The 20,719-nt window shown below is 42.5% G+C and overlaps 1 protein-coding gene across 2 annotated transcripts in view; it reads left to right on the plus strand.

Annotated features, from left to right (window-relative positions):
- The window catches only part of RMND5A (required for meiotic nuclear division 5 homolog A), a 371,570-nt gene extending 354,927 nt beyond the window's left edge, over window positions 1-16,643 (plus strand). For both annotated transcript variants that reach the window (XM_069204434.1, XM_069204441.1), the window contains one exon: window positions 15,838-16,643. In XM_069204434.1, the coding sequence (XP_069060535.1) occupies window positions 15,838-15,901 (64 nt within the window). In that variant the 3' untranslated portion in view covers window positions 15,902-16,643. The remainder of the gene's footprint in view (window positions 1-15,837) is intronic.
- The last annotated feature ends 4,076 nt before the right edge of the window (window positions 16,644-20,719 follow it).

Here is a 20,719-nt window from a genome sequence, read left to right on the forward strand (position 1 = left end):
AAGATGACCCGGATGCATGGGATTTGTATGATGCACCGGTCTCAGATAATAGTCCAGATTGCTACCCGGCAAGGCCATCACCACCTGAGGACAGTAGTGCTTACATGCAGGTGGTTTCCAGGGCAGCTACTTTTCATAACGTAGCTTTGCATGCAGAGCCCATAGAAGAGGACTTCTTCTTCAACACCCTGTCATCTACGCACAGCCAATACCAAAGTTTGCCAATGTTACCAGGCATGTTAAAACACGCCAAACAGGTGTTTCAAGACCCAGTCAAGAGCAGAGCCATCACACCTAGGGTGGAGAAGAAATATAAACCTCCCCCTACGGACCCTGTGTACATTACACAACAGTTAACTCCTGATTCGGTGGTAGTAGGAGCAGCCCGGAAAAGGGCAAACTCACAAACTTCTGGAGACGCACCACCGCCTGACAAAGAAAGTCGGAAATTCGATGCAGCAGGCAAAAGGGTGGCAGCACAGGCAGCCAAACAATGGCGATTTGCCAATTCGCAATCTCTACTGGCAAGATACGACAGGGCACATTGGGATGAAATGCAACATCTCATTCAACACCTTCCCAAAGAGTTCCAGAAACATGCCCAACAGGTTGTCGAGGAGGGCCAAACTATCTCCAACAACCAAATAAGGTCAGCCATGGACTCCGCAGACACGGCGGCCAGGACGGTAAACATGGCGGTAACCATTCGGAGACACGCGTGGCTACGGACCTCTGGATTTAAGCCAGAAATCCAGCAGGCTGTGCTGAATATGCCTTTCAGCGGACAACAATTGTTTGGGCTGGAGGTGGATACAGCGATAGACAAACTGAAGAAAGACACTGACACGGGCAAAGCCATGGGCGCGCTCTACTCCCCACAGAGCAGAGGCACTTTTAGGAAGCCACACTTTAGAGGGGGGTTTCGGACCCAGACCACAGAGCCTTCCACCTCACAAGTCAGACCCACATATCAGGGCCAATATCAGAGAGGAGGTTTTCGAGGACAATATAGGGGTGGACAGTTCCCTAAAACAAGAGGGAAATTCCAGAGCCCAAAACCCCCACAAACTAAACAGTGACTTCAATGTCACAAACCCCCACCACACAACACCAGTGGGGGGGAAGCTCACAGATTATTACCAAAACTGGGAACACATAACTACGGACGCGTGGGTCCTAGCCATTATCCAACATGGTTATTGCATAGAATTCCTACATTTGCCACCAGATGTGCCTCCAAGAGCACACAGCATGTCCAAACAACACTTAGATCTGTTACAACTAGAAGTCTAAGCATTGTTACAAAAAGAAGCAATAGAACTATTACCCAACCATCAAATAGGAACAGGTGTTTACTCCCTGTATTTCCTAATTCCAAAAAGGGACAAAACACTGAGACCCATATTAGACCTCAGAACACTAAATCATTACATCAAATCAGATCATTTTCACATGGTGACACTCAAAGACGTGATTCCCTTGCTCAAACAGGACTACATGTCAACATTAGATCTCAAAGATGCTTATTTCCACATACCCATACATCCTTCCCACAGGAAATACTTGAGGTTCGTAATCCAAGGCGTGCATTACCAATTCAAAGTGTTACCGTTTGGCATCACAACAGCCCCAAGGGTATTCACAAAATGTCTTGCAGTAGTAGCTGCTCACATCAGAAGACAGCACATGCATGTATTCCCTTACTTAGACGACTGGTTAATAAAAACCAGCACTCAGCAACAGTGTCTTCTACACACAAACTACGTCATAGAAACTCTTCACAAGTTAGGGTTCTCTATAAACTAACAAAAATCACATCTACATCTGTGTCAAATACAACAATACCTAGGAGCAACAATCAACACACAAAAAGGGATTCCCACTCCAAGTCCACAAAGGATACAAGCCTTCTAAAATGTAATACTAAACATGCACCCAAACCAACACTATCAAGTGAGGTTTGTAATGAAACTCCTAGGCATGATGTCTTCATGCATAGCCATTGTCCCAAACGCAAGACTACACATGCGGCCCTTACAACAGTGCCTAGCAACACAATGGACACAAGCACAGGGTCAACTTCAAGATCTAGTGTTGATAGACCGCCAAACACACTCCTTGCTTCAATGGTGGAATCCTATAAATTTAAACCAAGGGCGGCCATTTCAAGACCCACTGCCTCAATATGTGATCACAACAGATGCTTCCATGATAGGGTGGGGAGCACACCTCAACCAGCACAGCATACAGGGCCAATGGGACGTTCTACAAAGGCAATTGCATACAAACCATTTAGAGCTGTTAGCAGTGTTTCTAGCATTGAAAGCGTTTCAACCGCTAATAGCCCACAAACACATTCTTGTCAAAACAGACAACATGACAACAATGTATTACCTAAACAAACAGGGAGGGACACACTCATCACAACTGTGTCTCTTAGCACAAAAGATTTGGCATTGGGCAATTCACATTCGCCTAATAGCACAGTACATCCCAGGAATTCAAAACCAGTTAGCCGACGATCTCAGTCGAGATCACCAACAAACACACAAATGGGAAATTCATCCCCAGATACTACAAACTTACTTTCGAAGCTGGGAAACACCGCAAATAGACCTATTCGCAACAAAAGAAAACTCAAAATGCCAAAACTTCGCGTCCAGGTATCCACACCCTCACTCCAAAGGCAATGCGTTATGGATGAGTTGGTCAGGGATATTTGTTTACGCTTTTCCCCCTCTCCCACTCCTTCCGTATCTGGTAAACAAATTGAGTCAAAACAAACTCGAACTAATACTAATAGCACCAACCTGGGCTCGCCAACCATGGTATACAACACTACTGGATCTGTCAGTAGTACCTCATATCAAACTCCCAAACAGACCAGATCTGTTAACTCAACACAAACAACAGATCAGACACCCGAATCCAGCATCGCTCAATCTAGCAATCTGGCTCCTGAAGTCTTAGAATTTGGACATTTAGACCTTACACAAGAATGTATGGAGGTCATTAAACAAGCTAGAAAACCTACTACAAGACATTGTTACGCAAATAAATGGAAAAGATTTGTCTATTACTGCCATAATAATCAAATTCAACCACTACATGCTTCCGCAAAAAACATTGTAAGCTACTTATTACACTTACAAAAATCTAATCTAGCTTTTTTCTTCCATTAAAATACATCTCACAGCAATATCTGCCTATCTGCAGATTACACATTCAACATCGCTCTTTAGAATCCCAGTCAACAAAGCATTTAAGAAGGGTTTAAAAAGAATCATACCCCCGAGAACACCACCAGTTCCCTCATGGAACCTCAATATTGTATTAACACGACTCATGGGTCCACCATTTGAACCCATGCACTCTTGTGAGATGCAATACTTAACCTGGAAAGTAGCCTTCCTAATACCTAGAAGAGTAAGTGAAATACAAGCATTTTCTACACAAGAACCCTTTATACAAATACACAAACATAAAGTGGTTCTCCGTACAAATCCCAAATTCTTACCAAAAGTTATATCACTGTTCCACCTAAACCAAACAGTAGAACTCCCAGTCTTTTTTCCACAACCAGACTCAGTAGCTGAAAGAGCCTTACATACATTAGACATTAGAAGAGCACTAATGTATTATATTGATAGAACAAAACAGTTTCGCAAAACAAAACAATTGTTTGTAGCCTTCCAAAAACCTCATGCAGGAAATCCAATATCCAAACAAGGCATTGCCAGATGGATAGTGAAATGTATTCAGACCTGCTATATTAAAGCAAAAAGAGATCTACCTATTACGCCAAAGGCGCACTCCACTAGGAAGAAAGGCGCCACAATGGCCTTTCTAGGAAATATACCTATGACAGAAATCTGTAAGGCAGCCACATGGTCTATGCCTCATACATTCACAAAACATTACTGTGTAGATGTGTTAACAACACAACAAGCCACAGTAGGACCGGCTGTATTACGAACATTATTTCAGACAACTTCAACTCCTACAGGCTAAGCCACCGCTTTTGGGGAGATAACTGCTTACTTGTCTATGCACAGCATGTGTATATGCAGCTACACATCCCATCGAACGGAAAATGTCACTTACCCAGTGTACATCTGTTCGTGGCATGAGACGCTGCAGATTCACATGCGCCCTCCCGCCTCCCCGGGAGCCTGTATCCATTATAAATTGATGAAACTTGTAAATTTGTAAATATATACTATTCTTATACACATTATGTACATACATACTTACTCCATTGCATGGGCACTTTTAGTATATTCACAACTCCTACCTCACCCTCTGCGGGGAAAACAATCTAAGATGGAGTCGACGCCCATGCGCAATGGAGCCGAAAGGGAGGAGTCCCTCGGTCTTGTGACTCGAAAAGACTTCTTTGAAGAAAAACAACTTGTAACACTCCGAGCCCAACACTAGATGGCAGGATAATGCACAGCATGTGAATCTGCAGCGTCTCATGCCACGAACAGATGTACACTGGGTAAGTGGCATTTTCCATATATGTTCGATCGCATGTGTAGCTGCAGATACACATGCTGTGCACTGTTCCTGCCATCTAGTGTTGGGCTCGGAGTGTTACAAGTTGTTTTTCTTTGAAGAAGTCTTTTCGGGTCAAAGGACCGAGTGACTCCTCCCTTTCGGCTCCATTGCGCATGGGCATAGACTCCAACTTAGATTGTTTTCTTTCCGCCATCGGGTTTGGACGTGTTCCTCTTCACTCCGTAATTCGAATCGGGAAAATTTAGAAAAACATCGAAATCCGTCAGTATTGTTGTGCTCGGGACCGGTTTAGTATAGAAAAATTGGCACTGACGACACAACCGCTTCGGCGGCCCTTCGGGGCTTCCGCACTCAACTGAGGCCTGGTCTGCCGTCGTCGAGAACTCATGGACCGGACCCCTTCTGTTTCTGTTCGATGTGTCACGCCAAGTATCCTTATACAGACCAGCATCGGGTCTGTAATCTGTGTTTGTCGCCAGAACACAGAGAGGATACCTGTGAGGCCTGCAAGGCTTTTCGATCCAAGAAGACCTTAAGGGATAGACGAGCAGGGCGTTTGCAGATGGCATCGAAGTCGACACAACACCTCGACGTCGAGGAAGAAGAGAGGACTATTTCGATGCAGGGTTCGGAATCGGATGACTCCGACGGAGACCGGCCACCGACGGCAGGACAAAAAGGGAGTACACCTGCCCCGACCCTGCCCCAAAGTCCAGTGAAGAAACAGAAGGCCTCGGGGACGCCACTACTGGAAGGCCATGGCTCGACCCACAAAAAAGGCGGTGACCAGATAACTTCTTCGGCACCGAAAAAGGCCAAGATCGTGCCGAAGACTTCCGACTCGGGTCGAGAAACCGGCATCGAAAAGAGTCTACATCGATTGGTCGAATCGAACAAGCCTTGAAAGAGCCTCTCGGAGCCGAGACAGAGCGTATCCATGGGTGTTTCGGTACCAAAAAAAACTGCTTCGGAGCCGAAAAAGACTTCTTATACAGAAGAACATGGGCTCTCTCAACAACTTAAAGAGAGGCACAGGTTTGAGCAGGAGCTCGATTTGGAAGAGCTTGACCAAATTGCAAGATGAAGTCAAACTCAACCAAGGCTACAAATCCAAAAGGACACAGGGAAAATTCAAACCATCCCTCTGCTCAAGTTTTTAAAAAAATTGGCTTTTCATGAGACTGAAACTGAGCAACCAAAAGCAAAGGTGGTTAAAGAAAGGTCACCACTCCCACATTTCTCACCACAAACGTCGCCACCTCACTCACCACAATGGACAAGGTCACCAGTTGGCACACCAATGGCACAGTCACCCACACATACTGGGCTGACACAAGACGATGCAGACCCCTGGGACCTATATGACCCACCAGTCTCAGACAACAATCCTGAGTGTTATCCTTCAAAGCCTTCTCCTGAGAATAACACATCCTACACGCAAGTACTGGCTAGGGCAGCGACATTCCACAATGTCACTATGCACTCAGAACCAGTGGAGGATGAGTGTCTTTTTAACACACTGGCATCCACGTATGCTTCATATCAAAGCCTGCCAATGTTACCAGGCATGCTTGAGCATGCACAAACAGGTCTTTCAGGAACTGGTCAAAGGAAGGGCCATTACACCGAGGGTGGAGAAAAAATATAAACCTCCCCTGTCGGACCCTGTGTTTATTACCCAGCAGCTCCCTCCGGACTCTGTTGTAGTGGGAGCCGCAAGAAAGCGGGCACATTCTCAATCTTCAGGGGATGCGCCACCCCCTGATAAAGAAAGCCGTAAATTCAACGCAGCAGGTAAAAGAGTGGCGTCGCAAGCGGCCAACCAGTGGCGTATCGCCAATTCACAAGCCCTCCTCGCCCGTTACGACAGAGCACATTGGGACGAAATGCAGGATATTATCCAACATTTACCAAAGGAACATCAAAAACGGGCTCAACAGGTGGTGGAGGAGGGACAGGCCATCTCCAACAACCGAATCCATTCTGCACTGGACTCTGCCAATACAGCAGCACGTACTGTCAATACAGCAGTCACCATCAAGAGGTATGCATGGATAAGAAGTTCTGGTTTTAATCCAGAAATACAGCAGGCAGTATTAAATATGCCGTTCAACCAACAACTATTTGGGCCGGAGGTGGACACTGCAATAGAGAAAATGAAGAAGGACACAGACACGGCCAAAGCCATGGGCGCGCTCTGCTCTTCCCAGTATAGGGGAACATTTAGGAAGCCACAGTTTAGGGGAGGGTTAAGACAGCAACCCTCAGAGCCATCCACCTCCCAAACAAAACCCACTTACCAGTCTCAGTACCAGAGAGGGGGGTTTGTGGTTCATACAGGGGACAGTACCCAAGAGCAAGGGGAAAATTTCAGCCTGCCAAGCAGACCCCTAGTAACAAGCAGTGACTTCAATGTCACCCTCCCCCAACACACATCACCAGTGAGGGGGAAGATTAACAAAATTCCACAAAAATTGGTCAGACATTACCACGGACACTTGGGTTTTATCAATTATCCAACATGGTTACTGCATAGAGTTCACACAATTTCCTCCAGATGTTCCCCCAAGGACGCACAAACTGTCAGCACAACATATAGACCTACTACAAATAGAAGTGCAAGCACTACTAACAAAACAAGCCATAGAACTAGTACCTCACCATCAGAAAGGAACAGGGGTTTACTACCTAAATTTCCTTAGTCCCAAAAAAGACAAAACACTAAGACCAATTCTTGATCTCAGGACGTTAAACCTCTTTATCAAATCAGATCATTTCCACATGGTCACACTAAGACGTAGTTCCCTTGATAAAACAGGGAGAATACATTGCAACACTGGATCTAAAGGATGCGCATTTCCACATACCCATTCATCCATCTCTCAGGAAATACCTCAGATTTGTAATACAGGGCAACCATTACCAATTCAAAGTATTGCCCTTCGGGATAACAACAGCACCCATAGTATTCACGAAATGCCTAGCTGTAGTAGCAGCTCATATAAGGAGACATCACATGCACGTATTCCCATATCTAGACGATTGGCTAATAAAAGCCAACACTCAACACCGGTGTCAATGTCACACGCAATATGTAATAGATACTCGACACAAACTAGGGTTTTCTATAAATTACCAAAAATCTCACTTGCAACCATCCCAAATACAACAATACTTGGGAGCCACACTCCACACGCAAAAAGCAATTGCCACTCCAAGTCCACAAAGAGTTCAATCGTTTCAAAAAAGTGTCAAGCATACAACCAAACCAACAGTACACAGTCAGGTTTGTAATGAAACTACTAGGCATGATATCCTCATGCATCACTATTGTCCCAAACGCATGGCTACACATGCGGCCCTTACAGCAGTGCCTAGCAAAACAATGGACACAGGCATAGGGTCAACTTCAAGATCTAGTGTTGATAGACCGCCAAACACACACTTCACTGGTGGAACCCTGTAAATTTAAACAAAGGGCGGCCATTTCAAGACCCAGTGCCTCACGCCATTTTGACAACAGACGCTTCCATGATTGGGTGGGGAGCACACCTCAACAATCACAATATACAAGGTCAATGGGATAATCAACAAAAACAGCTTCACATAAATCTCTTAGAACTACTAGCAGTCTTTCTAGCACTAAAAGCTTTTCAACCCCTTCTAGCCCACAAACACATTCTTGTTAAAACAGACAATATGACAACAATGTACTATCTAAACAAACGGGGGGAGGGGGGTACACTCGTCACAACTGTGCCTCCTAGCACAAAAAATTGGCATTGGCCAATTCACAACATTTGCCTAATAGCACAATATATACCAGGCATTCACAATCAGTTAGCCAACAATCTCAGTCGAGATCACCAGCAAACTCACAAGTGGGAAATACATCCCCAGATTCTACAAGATTACTTCTACCGCTGGGGGACACCAGACATAGATCTGTTTGCAACAAAACAAAATGCAAAATGCCAAAACTTTGCATCCAGGTACCCACACCCTCAGTCCAAGGGCAATGCTCTATGGATCAGTTGGTCAGGGATATTTGCTTACGCTTTTCCCCCCTCTCCCACTCATTCCTTTCCTAGTCAACAAACTGAGTCAAAACAAACTCCAACTAATACTCATAGCACCAACGTGCGCTCGCCAACCGTGGTACACCACACTGTTGGACTTCTCAGTAGTACCTCACATCAAACTCCCAAACAGACCAGGTCTGTTAACACAACACAAACAGATCAGGCACCGCAATCCAGCATCGCTCAACCTAGCAATCTGGCACCTGAAGTCTTAGAATTTGGCTATCTAAACCTTAAAAATGAGTGTATGGAAGTCATTAAACAGGCAAAAAACCCGACAACAAGGCATTGGTATGCTAATAAATGGAAAAGGTTTGTTTTCTACTGCCAAGCAAACCAAATCACACTTAGAGGCCTCCATACGAAACATTGTGAGTTACTTACTACACCTACAAAAAGCAAATCTCGCTTTTTCTTCCATAAACATTCATCTCACCGCAATCTCTGCTTACCTGCAGATTAAACATACAAAGTCACTTTTTAGAATCCCAGTTATTAAAGCCTTTATAGAAGGACTAAAAAGGATCATACCTCCAAGAATCCCACCAGTACCCTCGTGGAATCTTAAAATTGTACTTACACGACTCATGGGCCCACCTTTTGAACCCATGCATTCTTGCCAAATCCAATTCTTAACTTGGAAGGTAGGTTTTCTAATAGCCATCACTTCACTACGAAGAGTTAGCGAAATACAGGCATTTACTATACAAGAACCCTTTATACAAATACACAAACATAAGGTGGTTCTCCGTAAAAATCCACTATTTTTACCAAAAGTCATTTCACCGTTTCATCTAAACCCAAAAGTAGAGCTCCCGGTCTTCTTCCCACAACCAGACTCGGTAGCAGAAAGAGCACTGCATACATTAGACATTAAAAGAGCGCTAATGTATTACATTGACAGAACAAAATCATTTCGCAAAACTAAGCAATTGTTCGTTGCTTTCCAAAAACCCCATGCTGGTAACCCTATATCCAAACAGGGCATAGCCAGATGGATAGTCAAATGTATTCAGACCTGGTACCTCAAAGCTAAAAGGGAATTACCAATTACACCAAGGGCACACTCCAATGGAAAGAAAGGAGCAACAATGGCCTTTTTAGGTAATATACCAATGACAGAGATTTGTAAAGCAGCCATTTGGTTTACACCTCATAACTTTACTAAACATTACTGTGTAGATGTGTTAGCAACACAACAAGCCACAGTAGGACAGGCTGTATTAAGAACATTATTTCAAACAACTTCAACTCCAACAGGCTAACCACCGCTTTCGGGAGGATTACTGCTTTGTAGTCTATGCACAGCATGTGTATCTGCAGCTACACATGCCATTGAACGGAAAATGGCACTTACCCAGTGTACATCTGTTCGTGGCATGTTGCGCTGCAGATTCACATGCGCCCTCCCACCTCCCCGGGAGCCTGTAGCAGTTAAAGTTGCATTTAAATTGTATATATGTAAATAAATATTAATTTACCACAAACTATGTACATACATATCTATTCCATTGCATGGACATCTTTAGTATCCTCATTCTACCACTCCTACCTCACCCTATGCCGGGAAAACAATCTAAGATGGAGTCGATGCCCATGCGCAATGGAGGCGAAAGGGAGGAGTCACTCGGTCCCGTGACTAGAAAAGACTTCTTTGAAGAAAAACAACTTGTATCATTCCGAGCCCAACACTAGATGGCAGGAACAGTGCCCAGCATGTGAATCTGCAGCACAACATGCCACGAACAGATGTACACTGGGTAAGTGACACTTTCCATATATCTTTAAAAGCTCCTGCTGTTCTTCCTGTGCTCGCCTAATGAGGTTGGTACTCCATTATGGGCGCAGGCCCCATTTCAATATTGCAACAAACAATGTTCAATAGCTGGCACTTCAAACAACTGAGATGTTTATTTAAACCAAACGATCCTTTTCAGATTAAACTTGCAAAAGCAGGGCAATGTGTTTCAACCATAACAGTCTTCATTAGCCCAAAATAGAATTCAAAATCACCGTGCCCCCTCCTCCCTTAGGTATATAACCCCTTACTGGTCATAGACATAAAATAAATTCTGAATAAATCCTATGACCAGTTATTTTTTAAATACTGTTAAATTCCTAACAATACCTGAAATAATAAAAACTAATATCCTTTTGTAAAATAACGCCAATCTGACAATCTACAGAAACATGCTATTCGAATTTCAGGAATCTATAGAAAAATAATGATACACAGGATAAGTTAACAGAATTCCCACATAACAAATAATATTGTAATCCAAATAAAGCTGTAGCAACGTTTCCATTCAATTTCCAAATTAAATTAACATCATGACAATTTTCCTTTACTTGTCGGATGGCCACAATTACAATACAAACCAATTTAAATAAAACCCAAACGACTTTGTCAACCAGTACCCATCATCTCTCAGGCCTAGAACAGTGTTAACTAGCCAATGTGTACGAGTTCCTCATCCTTATTTAAGCCCAAGGGATGTCGACTATTGAGCCGAATAATGTACTCAGATTCCAACTTTCTCAGTTTCCTCTCTATCGCCACCCCTTGGGGTATCTGGCACCCTATCTATTCCAGAAAATGTCATTTTGTTTATCATTCCTGCATGCACCAAATTGCAGTGATGAGCCACCGGGTAAGTCACATCATTATTTGTGATTGCTCGCCAATGTTCCAGAATCTGTTTCTTCATGGGAAAGATAGTACTATCCACATATTGTAGCCCACAAGGGCAGACAATCACATAAATTGCGAAGTCTGAATTGCAGCTGAGGAATTTTTGGATTCTCTCTTTTTTCCCTGTTGGTAACAGTCTTTACGATTCACACTGTACCTGTAGGCCTTGCATTTCACACATTTATAGAAACCTTGTTGTTTATCTAAGAAGGTCTCCCTCCTTTTCAACAAATAACTATGTACCAACATATCCCATAAGGAACTGTTTTTTTTTTTTCTATAGGTTATCATTGGTTGAGGACTAACTAACTGACCCAGCCATATGCCCTATGGGATCAGTCCAGCCCGAACTGCCAGGCCAGGGAGGACTGGTGTGATTTACATGTGCTGACAGTGATATACTGCTGAATTATTTTTCTCTATTGCAAGGCCGTTCTCTCCCATAGGGTAAGAATGAGATTGTCTTGAAATATCTTGCAAGTATAATTTCCCATTAGGAGCAGATGGAGATTGGAGTTTGGGTTCCCTGAACTCAAAATTTAAAACTACATCTTCTGGTGAAGTTGATTTTTAAACTGTATGTTTGAAAATACCACTTTTAGTAAGGCAGGATCTTGTGCACTGCAAAGACTTTCCTTTGCAGTTTGCCTACTTCAAAGGCAGAACTGGGTATGAGAACTGGACCTCTGACCCCGCAAAGCTAGAATCCTTCTGGACTTAGCACATTCTGCCAGGAAGACAAGCTAGGTCCTGTAGAAGGGACTGCTACTCTGCCTATTGCTTTGCTGTACTGGGCTACTGCTTCTGTCCTCAGAGTAAAAGGACTGGACTTTGCTTTCTACATCCTGCTTCCAGAGGGTTCTCCAAGGGCCAAGGAGGCAAGCTCAGTGTTTGCCTCCTGTTAGATGTCTCAGGGACATCAGACATCTGCCAGCACCTGGGCTCTCTATGCCAAATCCAGTTCCTGGACCCCTGGGAGTGAGTTCTTGTGCAACCAAGAAGAAACCAAGTACTTCGACTCCGAAACCGGTGCTGCTGTCCGCCTCTGTGCCGCTGCCTGCACTGGAGCTGTGGCCCCAGCTTAGTGCAATCGACTGGTACCGATGCCACTGCAGTGCCTCTGACGTCCCGCCACAACATGAGTTCTGAGAGGGGTGTCACTGACACCCATGACACCCGACTGCTGCAGCACCTGTGGCCCCGCAGTGGGATCGTGACACTGCAAAGTCCATGCCTCGCGTCTTGACCTGCTGGATTCATCAACCCCGACGGATCGTAAGAGAGAGGGGGTAGGAGGGGAAAAGAGGAGAGGAGGGAGAGAGGGAGATAGACAGAGGGGGGTAGAGAGAGAGAGAGAGAGAGAGAGAGAGAGAGAGAGAGAGAGAGAGAGAGAGGTCAGAAGGAGAGAGAGGGACAGAGGGAGAGGGGGGTCAGAAGGAGAGAGAGGGACAGAGGGAGGGACGGAGAGAGAGGGAGGGTGAGAAGGAGAGAGAGGGACAGAGGGAGGGACAGAGGGAGGGACGGAGGGAGAGGGAGGGTGAGAAGGAGAGAGAGGGACAGAGGGAGGGACGGAGGGAGAGGGAGGGTGAGAAGGAGAGAGAGGGACAGAGGGAGGGACGGAGGGAGAGGGAGGGTGAGAAGGAGAGAGAGGGACAGAGGGAGAGGGAGGGTGAGAAGGAGAGAGAGGGACAGAGGGAGGGACGGAGGGAGAGGGAGGGTGAGAAGGAGAGAGAGGGGCAGAGGGAGGGACGGAGGGAGAGGGAGAGGGAGGGTGAGAAGGAGAGGGAGAGACGAAGAAGGGGGAGAGGGTGAGGAAGAGAGGGGGGGAGAGAGGGAAAAAAAAGCACACAAATAATTTACACATTGCCTCTGAGATAAGCCTGACTGCTCATGCCAAGCTACCAAGGGGGTGAGCAGGAGTTATCTTAGCTCTTACCCTAATTAGAGTGAGGGTCCCTACTTGAACAGGGTGCAAACCACTGCCAACTAGAGACCCCATCAAAATGTGATGTCTGTAAATCGCAGTGCGATACCACATGATGCTTTAGTTACATTTAAAAAAATCACCTACCTCATGTCCATTAAAAATAGTCCATGGTTCTGAAAGGTTAGGGAAAGCACTTCTCTAGATAATTCTCAATCTCAGTGTGTTTAGTAGGAAATTCACTGACTGAGCCAGATACCAAATTAAACCTTTTTTTTAAAACATGTTTTCATTGAGCTTTTTGCCAGTCATCACAGTACATATATATAACTCATGAGTAGTCAAATGATAGAGACGCTACGAAGTAGTGATGTCCAAGCTTCATGGCCACGTGTACATGTTAGTAATTAAAACTTGCAACCATAAATTCCCTTGTGATATTTTGGTTGTGGTTTAAGCTTTCTGAATTGTGCTTATACACTTTGAAATTGCTATTGTGACATGAAAGCTCTTCATTTTGATTAAAGTGCTTAGTGCTTCCGTCCCTGAGTAGACTCTAAATTTTAAAAATTGGGTGAAAGGTCAATTTTCTTAATTCTTTCAACTATACACATTTAATGAACAGGTAGGTTAGGCGATGTTTCTCACCAACAGCACTTGGACAAAGGTCTTGGTTTAGATATATTCTCTTATTGTGGTGGGGGTTCTCTATGACTTATTTACACCATTGTAGAGGTATAGAATTTAGTTTCTGTTTCTCTTATTGGGGATTTTTGACAGGTAGGTGGAAAAAAACCTGGATCGCCTAGATTCTCAATGGAGTGCAACAGATTTTTTTGTTTAGGGCATACGTCGTATCTGCTGATAAGCTAAGCTCTAGTAGGTTTGCTAAGGGTGGACTTATTTCAATAATACACATCAAATTTGAACTGAACATAGCTAACAAATTTTACAGATTGACACGATAAAAGGTCTCAGTGATACTGGGATCCTCTCACTGTGCAAGTAATTTGAGTTGCTCCTCATTTTATAGGAGAGAGAATAAATAGGTATGGGATTTATTAGCAAAATCACAAGCTTTGAAGTTAAAATGTTTGTGGAAGGACATCTTGGAATCTGAACATTGTTTTATCAAAACTGAGCCCTCTCTTTCACCTGTGCACAAATCTGATCTTTAACATTGGTTATGGAAAGTAGTTTTGGCAGAGGGTGTGTGCTCTTCAAGCTCTGTGCACAGAAGATTCTTTCGGATTTTCCCCTGGATCCTTCCTCTAAAACGTTCTTCCAGAAAGAGCCCCCGTACTTGGATGTGATGATTACTAATGAGTGGCGAAGTAGTTTATTTCTCCTATGTGGGTGTCCATACTTGCTTGCTTTCTACTAAGCAAACCATTTATGGTATCCTCCAACATTACATGCTGTCAGAAGCTGAACACGGAGAGCACATTCCATCAGAGGCAATCCAGCTACTGGTGCTTCCTGAGAAATGTACGCATTCCAGATACTTGTAGAGCAGCCATCTAAAGATTGTTGTCAACATTTGTTATGACATACTACTGACTAAAGATTGTTGTGTATATCTGTTAAACAGAGATGAAAACATGGTGGGTTACATCTTAGAATATAACCTGTTACTTGACTTCAAAGCCTTCTTTTTTTATCCAAATACCTTAGAGTGCCAACTCTAACACCGTTAGCTTTCTAGTCTTTTCAGCTGTGTGGAATTCAGTAAGATTCCCTTGATAGTGACTAAATATGTATTTACTCGTAATGTAGTTTTCCAAAAACCATGAATGGATGTAGTTCTGTTGATGTGAACTTCTTTCTGTGTTAACCTTAATAATCTGATTGATCCTGCACTGTGTGGTTGGAAATCTGTCGTCATTTAGAATCTTCAAAATGGAGTGTCAGGTTGACCTGTCTGCTTGTTTACAACCTGTTTCCAGGGCGCATTTTCACTTTTGTTTGTTGGTTTAATAAAGGAATTATGCATTATCAGGCAAGCTTACTATTTAATTGATGTGACTCAGAAAAGTTTAGAAAATGGTGCCTTTTTAAGCATGTTTTCATTTATTTAAGAATTCCCATATTACAAATGTATTTGGGAAACAGTGTTTCTCCTAATCCCATAAGTTTACAGAGATGTACTGTTTATGGATTCAGCGTGTACAGCTGTGACAGGGATTTAAGATTATAGATCCGTAACTTTTCCTTACTCCTTTGAGAGTGATTCTTTTTGCTTTTCTAGTCCTCTGTGAGCGAAATTATCACAGTTTGAAAACTAAACTAGTGACTGTGACCAGTATCAACTGAGTTACGGGCTGGAATTGTGTTCAGCTTGCTGTCAGTGGTGTTTGCGATGGAAAGCAATGTGCCACAAAAAATATTTAGTGGCACACCAACACGTTATCTTTACGAACTATATAACAGAATTATGCTTTCGGGCCATCAGACTAGGGTTTAAAGAACAAAAAGTTAGTTTTCAAAAGAAGCAAAGTAATTTATTTCCATGCATGTACGACTTTTTGGTACTAAAGTAAACAATTTTTGTCTTATAAGTGTGGTTTTTAAAAACCAATCTCATTGTGGTAGTAATATGTGTTTTTTTTTGGTTCTAGATTAAAATGTCCGTATTGCCCAATGGAGCAAAGTCCAGGAGATGCCAAACAGATATTCTTCTGAAAAATCATTAAAGTGCCGATTGCAAGAGAAAGAAGTGAACATCTGTGCCCCTTCAGTGTGGCACACTCAGATGACTTACATAGGCTATGTTTTCTGAAAACCTGCCACCATCTTACTATTGACGTCAAGAGGAAGGTGCTGCAGAGCTCAGATGCTACTGATTACTAATGTAGGGCTTCATTCAGGTTCTGCTTTTTATTCCCGACCCACTTATCAAGTAAAATGCACAAATGCACCAGCAGTTTTAATTTATTGCAGGTTTTTGTACTTAAATCTATTGCAAATTTGTACTTTTAAATGCAAGTTCAAAAAACATGACCATCACTCATCTGTAATATTTCTCCATTGGTTGTCCTGTGGTCTTATTGATAATTGTCACCCAAAGCGATGTTTGTGAGAAGTTTACTTTATGTATTGTGTACATAAATGATAAGTATATATGTCCGTACACTACTGCAGAAAATAAGAAAAGACAATAGTGGCTATAAAAGTAATGCAGAGTATATTGAGATGAACCTTGTTTGCTTTTGAATAGTTTGTTTTCAACTTTAAACTATAACTCGATTGCTATTGTAAATAAGTAAAGCCTGAATGGCATACTGGTATATTCTATTTCTAATTTAAAGAACACTGTGGAGTTAATGGCCTAAGGGAATGAGTGCAAAGAGAGATTTTTTCCTTTAATTATCAAGAAAATATTTGTGTATACGAGCATTCAATAAAAAGGAATTATAAAATGAAATTATTTGCGATGGCAACTAATCATGTTCATTCAGTTTGAAGATTATTATCCATATTAGTCCAGCAATTAAATTTTTGTTTTTGCATATATGGTAAAAGGTAAGAGGGTGGTAAAAAGGCTATACTTCCAGGGGAAAGGGCAACTATAAGATGGACAAGAAGTTCATCAAATATACAAGAAATTAGACTGACTAAGCCAACCAGCTGTAGCAATAAATTGTCTATAAGCCCCTGCATGTTCTTCGCAAACCCAGAATAAGTCATTTGCAACCGGTTTGTACTGTCTGTTTGGCTGGACTTAAAAATGTACTCCACAGAAAGTACGGGGTATCTATCTACAAAGGAAAAATATCTATCCTAATACCATTTCAGAGCTTACATGACCTACGAAAACAATCTCCTAATTCAGTAACCCACAATGCGTATCAACTAGTAACAAACATTTCCAGGAGCTATGGAACTTGGCATTCCACTTCATCAAAATAAGCAGACACTGTTACTCTTAAACGCAGGCAGTAAACATCTTCGAACACCAAGCTTAGACAAGTCATGCCTCCCTCCACAATGCAATCTAGAATGTGCTCATTCAAATAGCTAATGATATGAGAAATCCACATACTAATTACAGATTGAAAGGTGTCCTCTAGACTTGTGTCCTTTCCAAACATATACTAGTAATCCTGAATAAACCTCTAATGCCACACTGTCCAGATCAATCATGAACTCGTCCTTAGCAACCAGAGAACATCTTATATTTTAAACCATACTAAAGAAGCAGGGATTCACCTATTCGGAGCTCGAAAATTACAGTAAAATGGACCAGTCCCAATATGTAAAGTCATTAAAAAGTAGCTTTATCTCAGATCTCCTGCTTCATTTAACAAATAAAACTTCTTTCCAATACACAGGACTAAAACCAGAAAGTACTACACATCTAGCAATAAGTCTAAGAGATGACTTCAAGACGCTCTAGATTTGAATGGAGTCGTAGCACTACTCCTTCTTGACCTCTCAGTGTAAAACACTTCAGGTCACTGGTGCCAATTGGATAAAATCCTATCTCAGTGACAAAGCCCTTAGTGTCACTCTTAAAAAGTTTGCTTTACACCATTAAAATCTTAGGTAGATGTTCCCTAAGGCTCAGCAATCACTGTCCCCCTCTTCAATGTATATCTGACACTTGTCCCTGAACTAATCCGCTCCTTCAAGCTCACCTGCTACAATTATGTAGATGGCACCTGGATTATCTCACAATGCTGAAAACCTTTAAACCTTATCACCTCTGCCTTTGTTGTTTGCAGCTGGCAATATACTAGTGGATGCTAAAAAGCCATTTTAAAAATCATACATTAAAGACAGAAATTCAACTTGTGGAACATGGCAAAATTATGACACCCAGAGCAAGGACTGCCACCAAGCACAACAAAGGCATCTAAACCTTGGTATGGTCATTAACTTCACTCAAAACACAAGCTAACAAAGTGCCCAAAGATGTACTATTTATGATAAAAATGCTATGATGTCTCTTCTATCATTTAGGCCTTAACCATCCAGGATTAAGATATTAAGAACACTGTTGCTATGTCTTCTTGAATATGAAACTAGCTTCTACATCTGACGTCCTAAGATAACCTACTAGGAAAGCTACAATGAATCTAGAATGCACCAGCAAGACAAATATGGAGCTGAGTATAGAGGACCACACACCCTCACCGCAAAACCCTTCAAAATCATCAGAAGCAACAAGAAACACCTACAAAGCACACTGCATCGCACAATGAGCGATCCATTGGATTAAACCCATCGTCTTACAGTGGAAACCCAAACTGTAAACCAAAGGAGAAGCCTCAGATTTAAAATGGCTCTATTTCCATCCTGTAAGAGGATTGGAGAGAGCTTTCTGTAATCAGAGTTGCATTTCTGGAACAAGCATAAAAAAGTGAAAAAGGATCATCAGTAGCCATTTAGGATGAAGACCTGCCTGACTGTTCATGAAATCAAGAATAAACAACTTTGGAAACATGAAGTCGCAGTAAGGTTTCTCTTGTGCTCTATTATTATACCACTTTAAGCTTGAGACTTGCACGTGTCCAGGGAGGTGAGAAAATACTACAGAAATATTATAATCTAATCCTGCAACAAAATAATGGATGGTGGAAATGGGCAAATCTAGGATTCTGTGCCACAAGAATAAACAGTTCTAGGTAAGTGTTCTCAATATAGCTTAAACTCAAACAGAGGCTGCATTAGATTTTACGTGTGATGTCTAAAATTAAATTCAGCAAGAAAATATCATTTCAATGCACCCGGAGTACTCTACTGATGCTCTTTCTAAACTGCTGTCTTACTCTTGTCCCAGGAAGGTGAAATCAGGTGACTTCCATTCATCACTTTTAGGGAACTACTTCTTTTGGTTATGCTCTCCATATGAGTGCATGTGTTTCATCTCTTGCCTTCGTGTGTTTCTTTCATCCTCTCCCTCCTTTCAAATTATCAGTCCCCATGCTCTGTTTGCTGTGTTTCTCTCTGTCATGCTGCTCACTATCTCTCTCCCCAGATTCCCTGCATGTGCTGTTTGTTGCTGTCTCCCTCGTGCTTCTTCCCTGCCCTTCTATGTTGCTCTCTCCCTTGTGCCCCTGCTTTCCCCAACCTGCTACCCTCCAGCTTCTCTATTGCCTCCACCTTCTTTTTTAAATTTACTTTTTAAAATATTTTCATTTGTTGGGAGACCAGGTAGCAAATTGCTGCCAGCCCTCCACAAAAGAAAATAAATTTTGTTCACTAACAATTATTTTTTGACAGTTCTAGGTGGTGCCCTCCATCTTAGGTTGCATTATTAAAAATAAAACAAAATGGTTCCTGCATCATTTGGTAGCCCAGGATCATCACACCTTTTTTCCCCCCGCCAAAAGCATAGTTTTTACTGATGCTGTTTAGCATCACCCAAAAGCATTGGCAAAGCCAGTAGGTCCCAAAGGTGAGAACTGTTGGCTGTGCCAATGCTTGTCATCATTGAAGTTAAACATTTACCTTCATTGTCTTTTGTGACTTTTGTTGGTGTATTCTTACTTCTCCAGTATTGGAATTTTCATAAATTCACATGATTCAATCATTCCCCGTTGTCAAAGTGGGAGTCCCATGGTACCATAGAAAGTAAGTCAATTATATAAATAGCAATTAATGTTAAAAAACATTCACTTTAATAACCTGTCCTCGTAATTTTAAAAGAATCAGAATTCAGCCAATCAGGCAACAGCACCCTCTTTCTTCCTTCCACAGAGGCTTTCTTCCTTCAGATTTTCTACTGCATGTTGTGTGATAGGAGTCTCTCTGAGCTTTGCTCAGTTTACTACACTTTTCTCTAAATAGGTGAATTCACTTCAGGACAAGACTAGAATCTACTTCTACACATTCTGACTATACAACTTTATCTGAACCAGCAAAGAAAGGACTGCTCAGGCCATGTGGAATATGTGGGAAGAAGAGGCTGCACTCGGAGGACCCACACAAGGAGTGCATCTACTGTCTACATCCTGAACACAATATTAAAAACCGTAAGATATGCCACACTTTTTCACAAAAGACATTAAATGACAGAGAGGGAAGATTACTAATTTGGCTTCAAAAATTAAAATCCAAGGAAAACCTCCATCTTACAAGGACAGTGATGATTCCTTGAAGACTGAATCCCGTAAGAGGGATAGGTCTTATATGAGAGTGGAAAAAATCTCAAAAGTTTAAATCTGAACCTACCGCTCCTTCACTAAAGGCGGCTCATATGAAAAAAATCAGCCAAATCTCTGCAGCTGATGACGAAACTTCTTAAAACGGTTTCCAAATCACAATTTGAATTCTAGTCTACGAAGACACTGTTGATGACAGTACCGATGGTCACCACTACTACAACAATGTCGACCTTCACGTCTGCTGCATCATATGTGGTTTATTGACTATAGTAAAGGTGAGAAACCTCTTGTCGACCAAGAAGACAATGAAGGTATCTATGGCGAGGACACCATCGATGACAACACTGCTGCCAACGGCTCAATCAACAACACCGTTGACGGGAACCCTGTC

Source organism: Pleurodeles waltl, chromosome 1_2 (assembly GCF_031143425.1).
Source record: "Pleurodeles waltl isolate 20211129_DDA chromosome 1_2, aPleWal1.hap1.20221129, whole genome shotgun sequence".
Lineage (NCBI taxonomy): Eukaryota > Metazoa > Chordata > Amphibia > Caudata > Salamandridae > Pleurodeles > Pleurodeles waltl.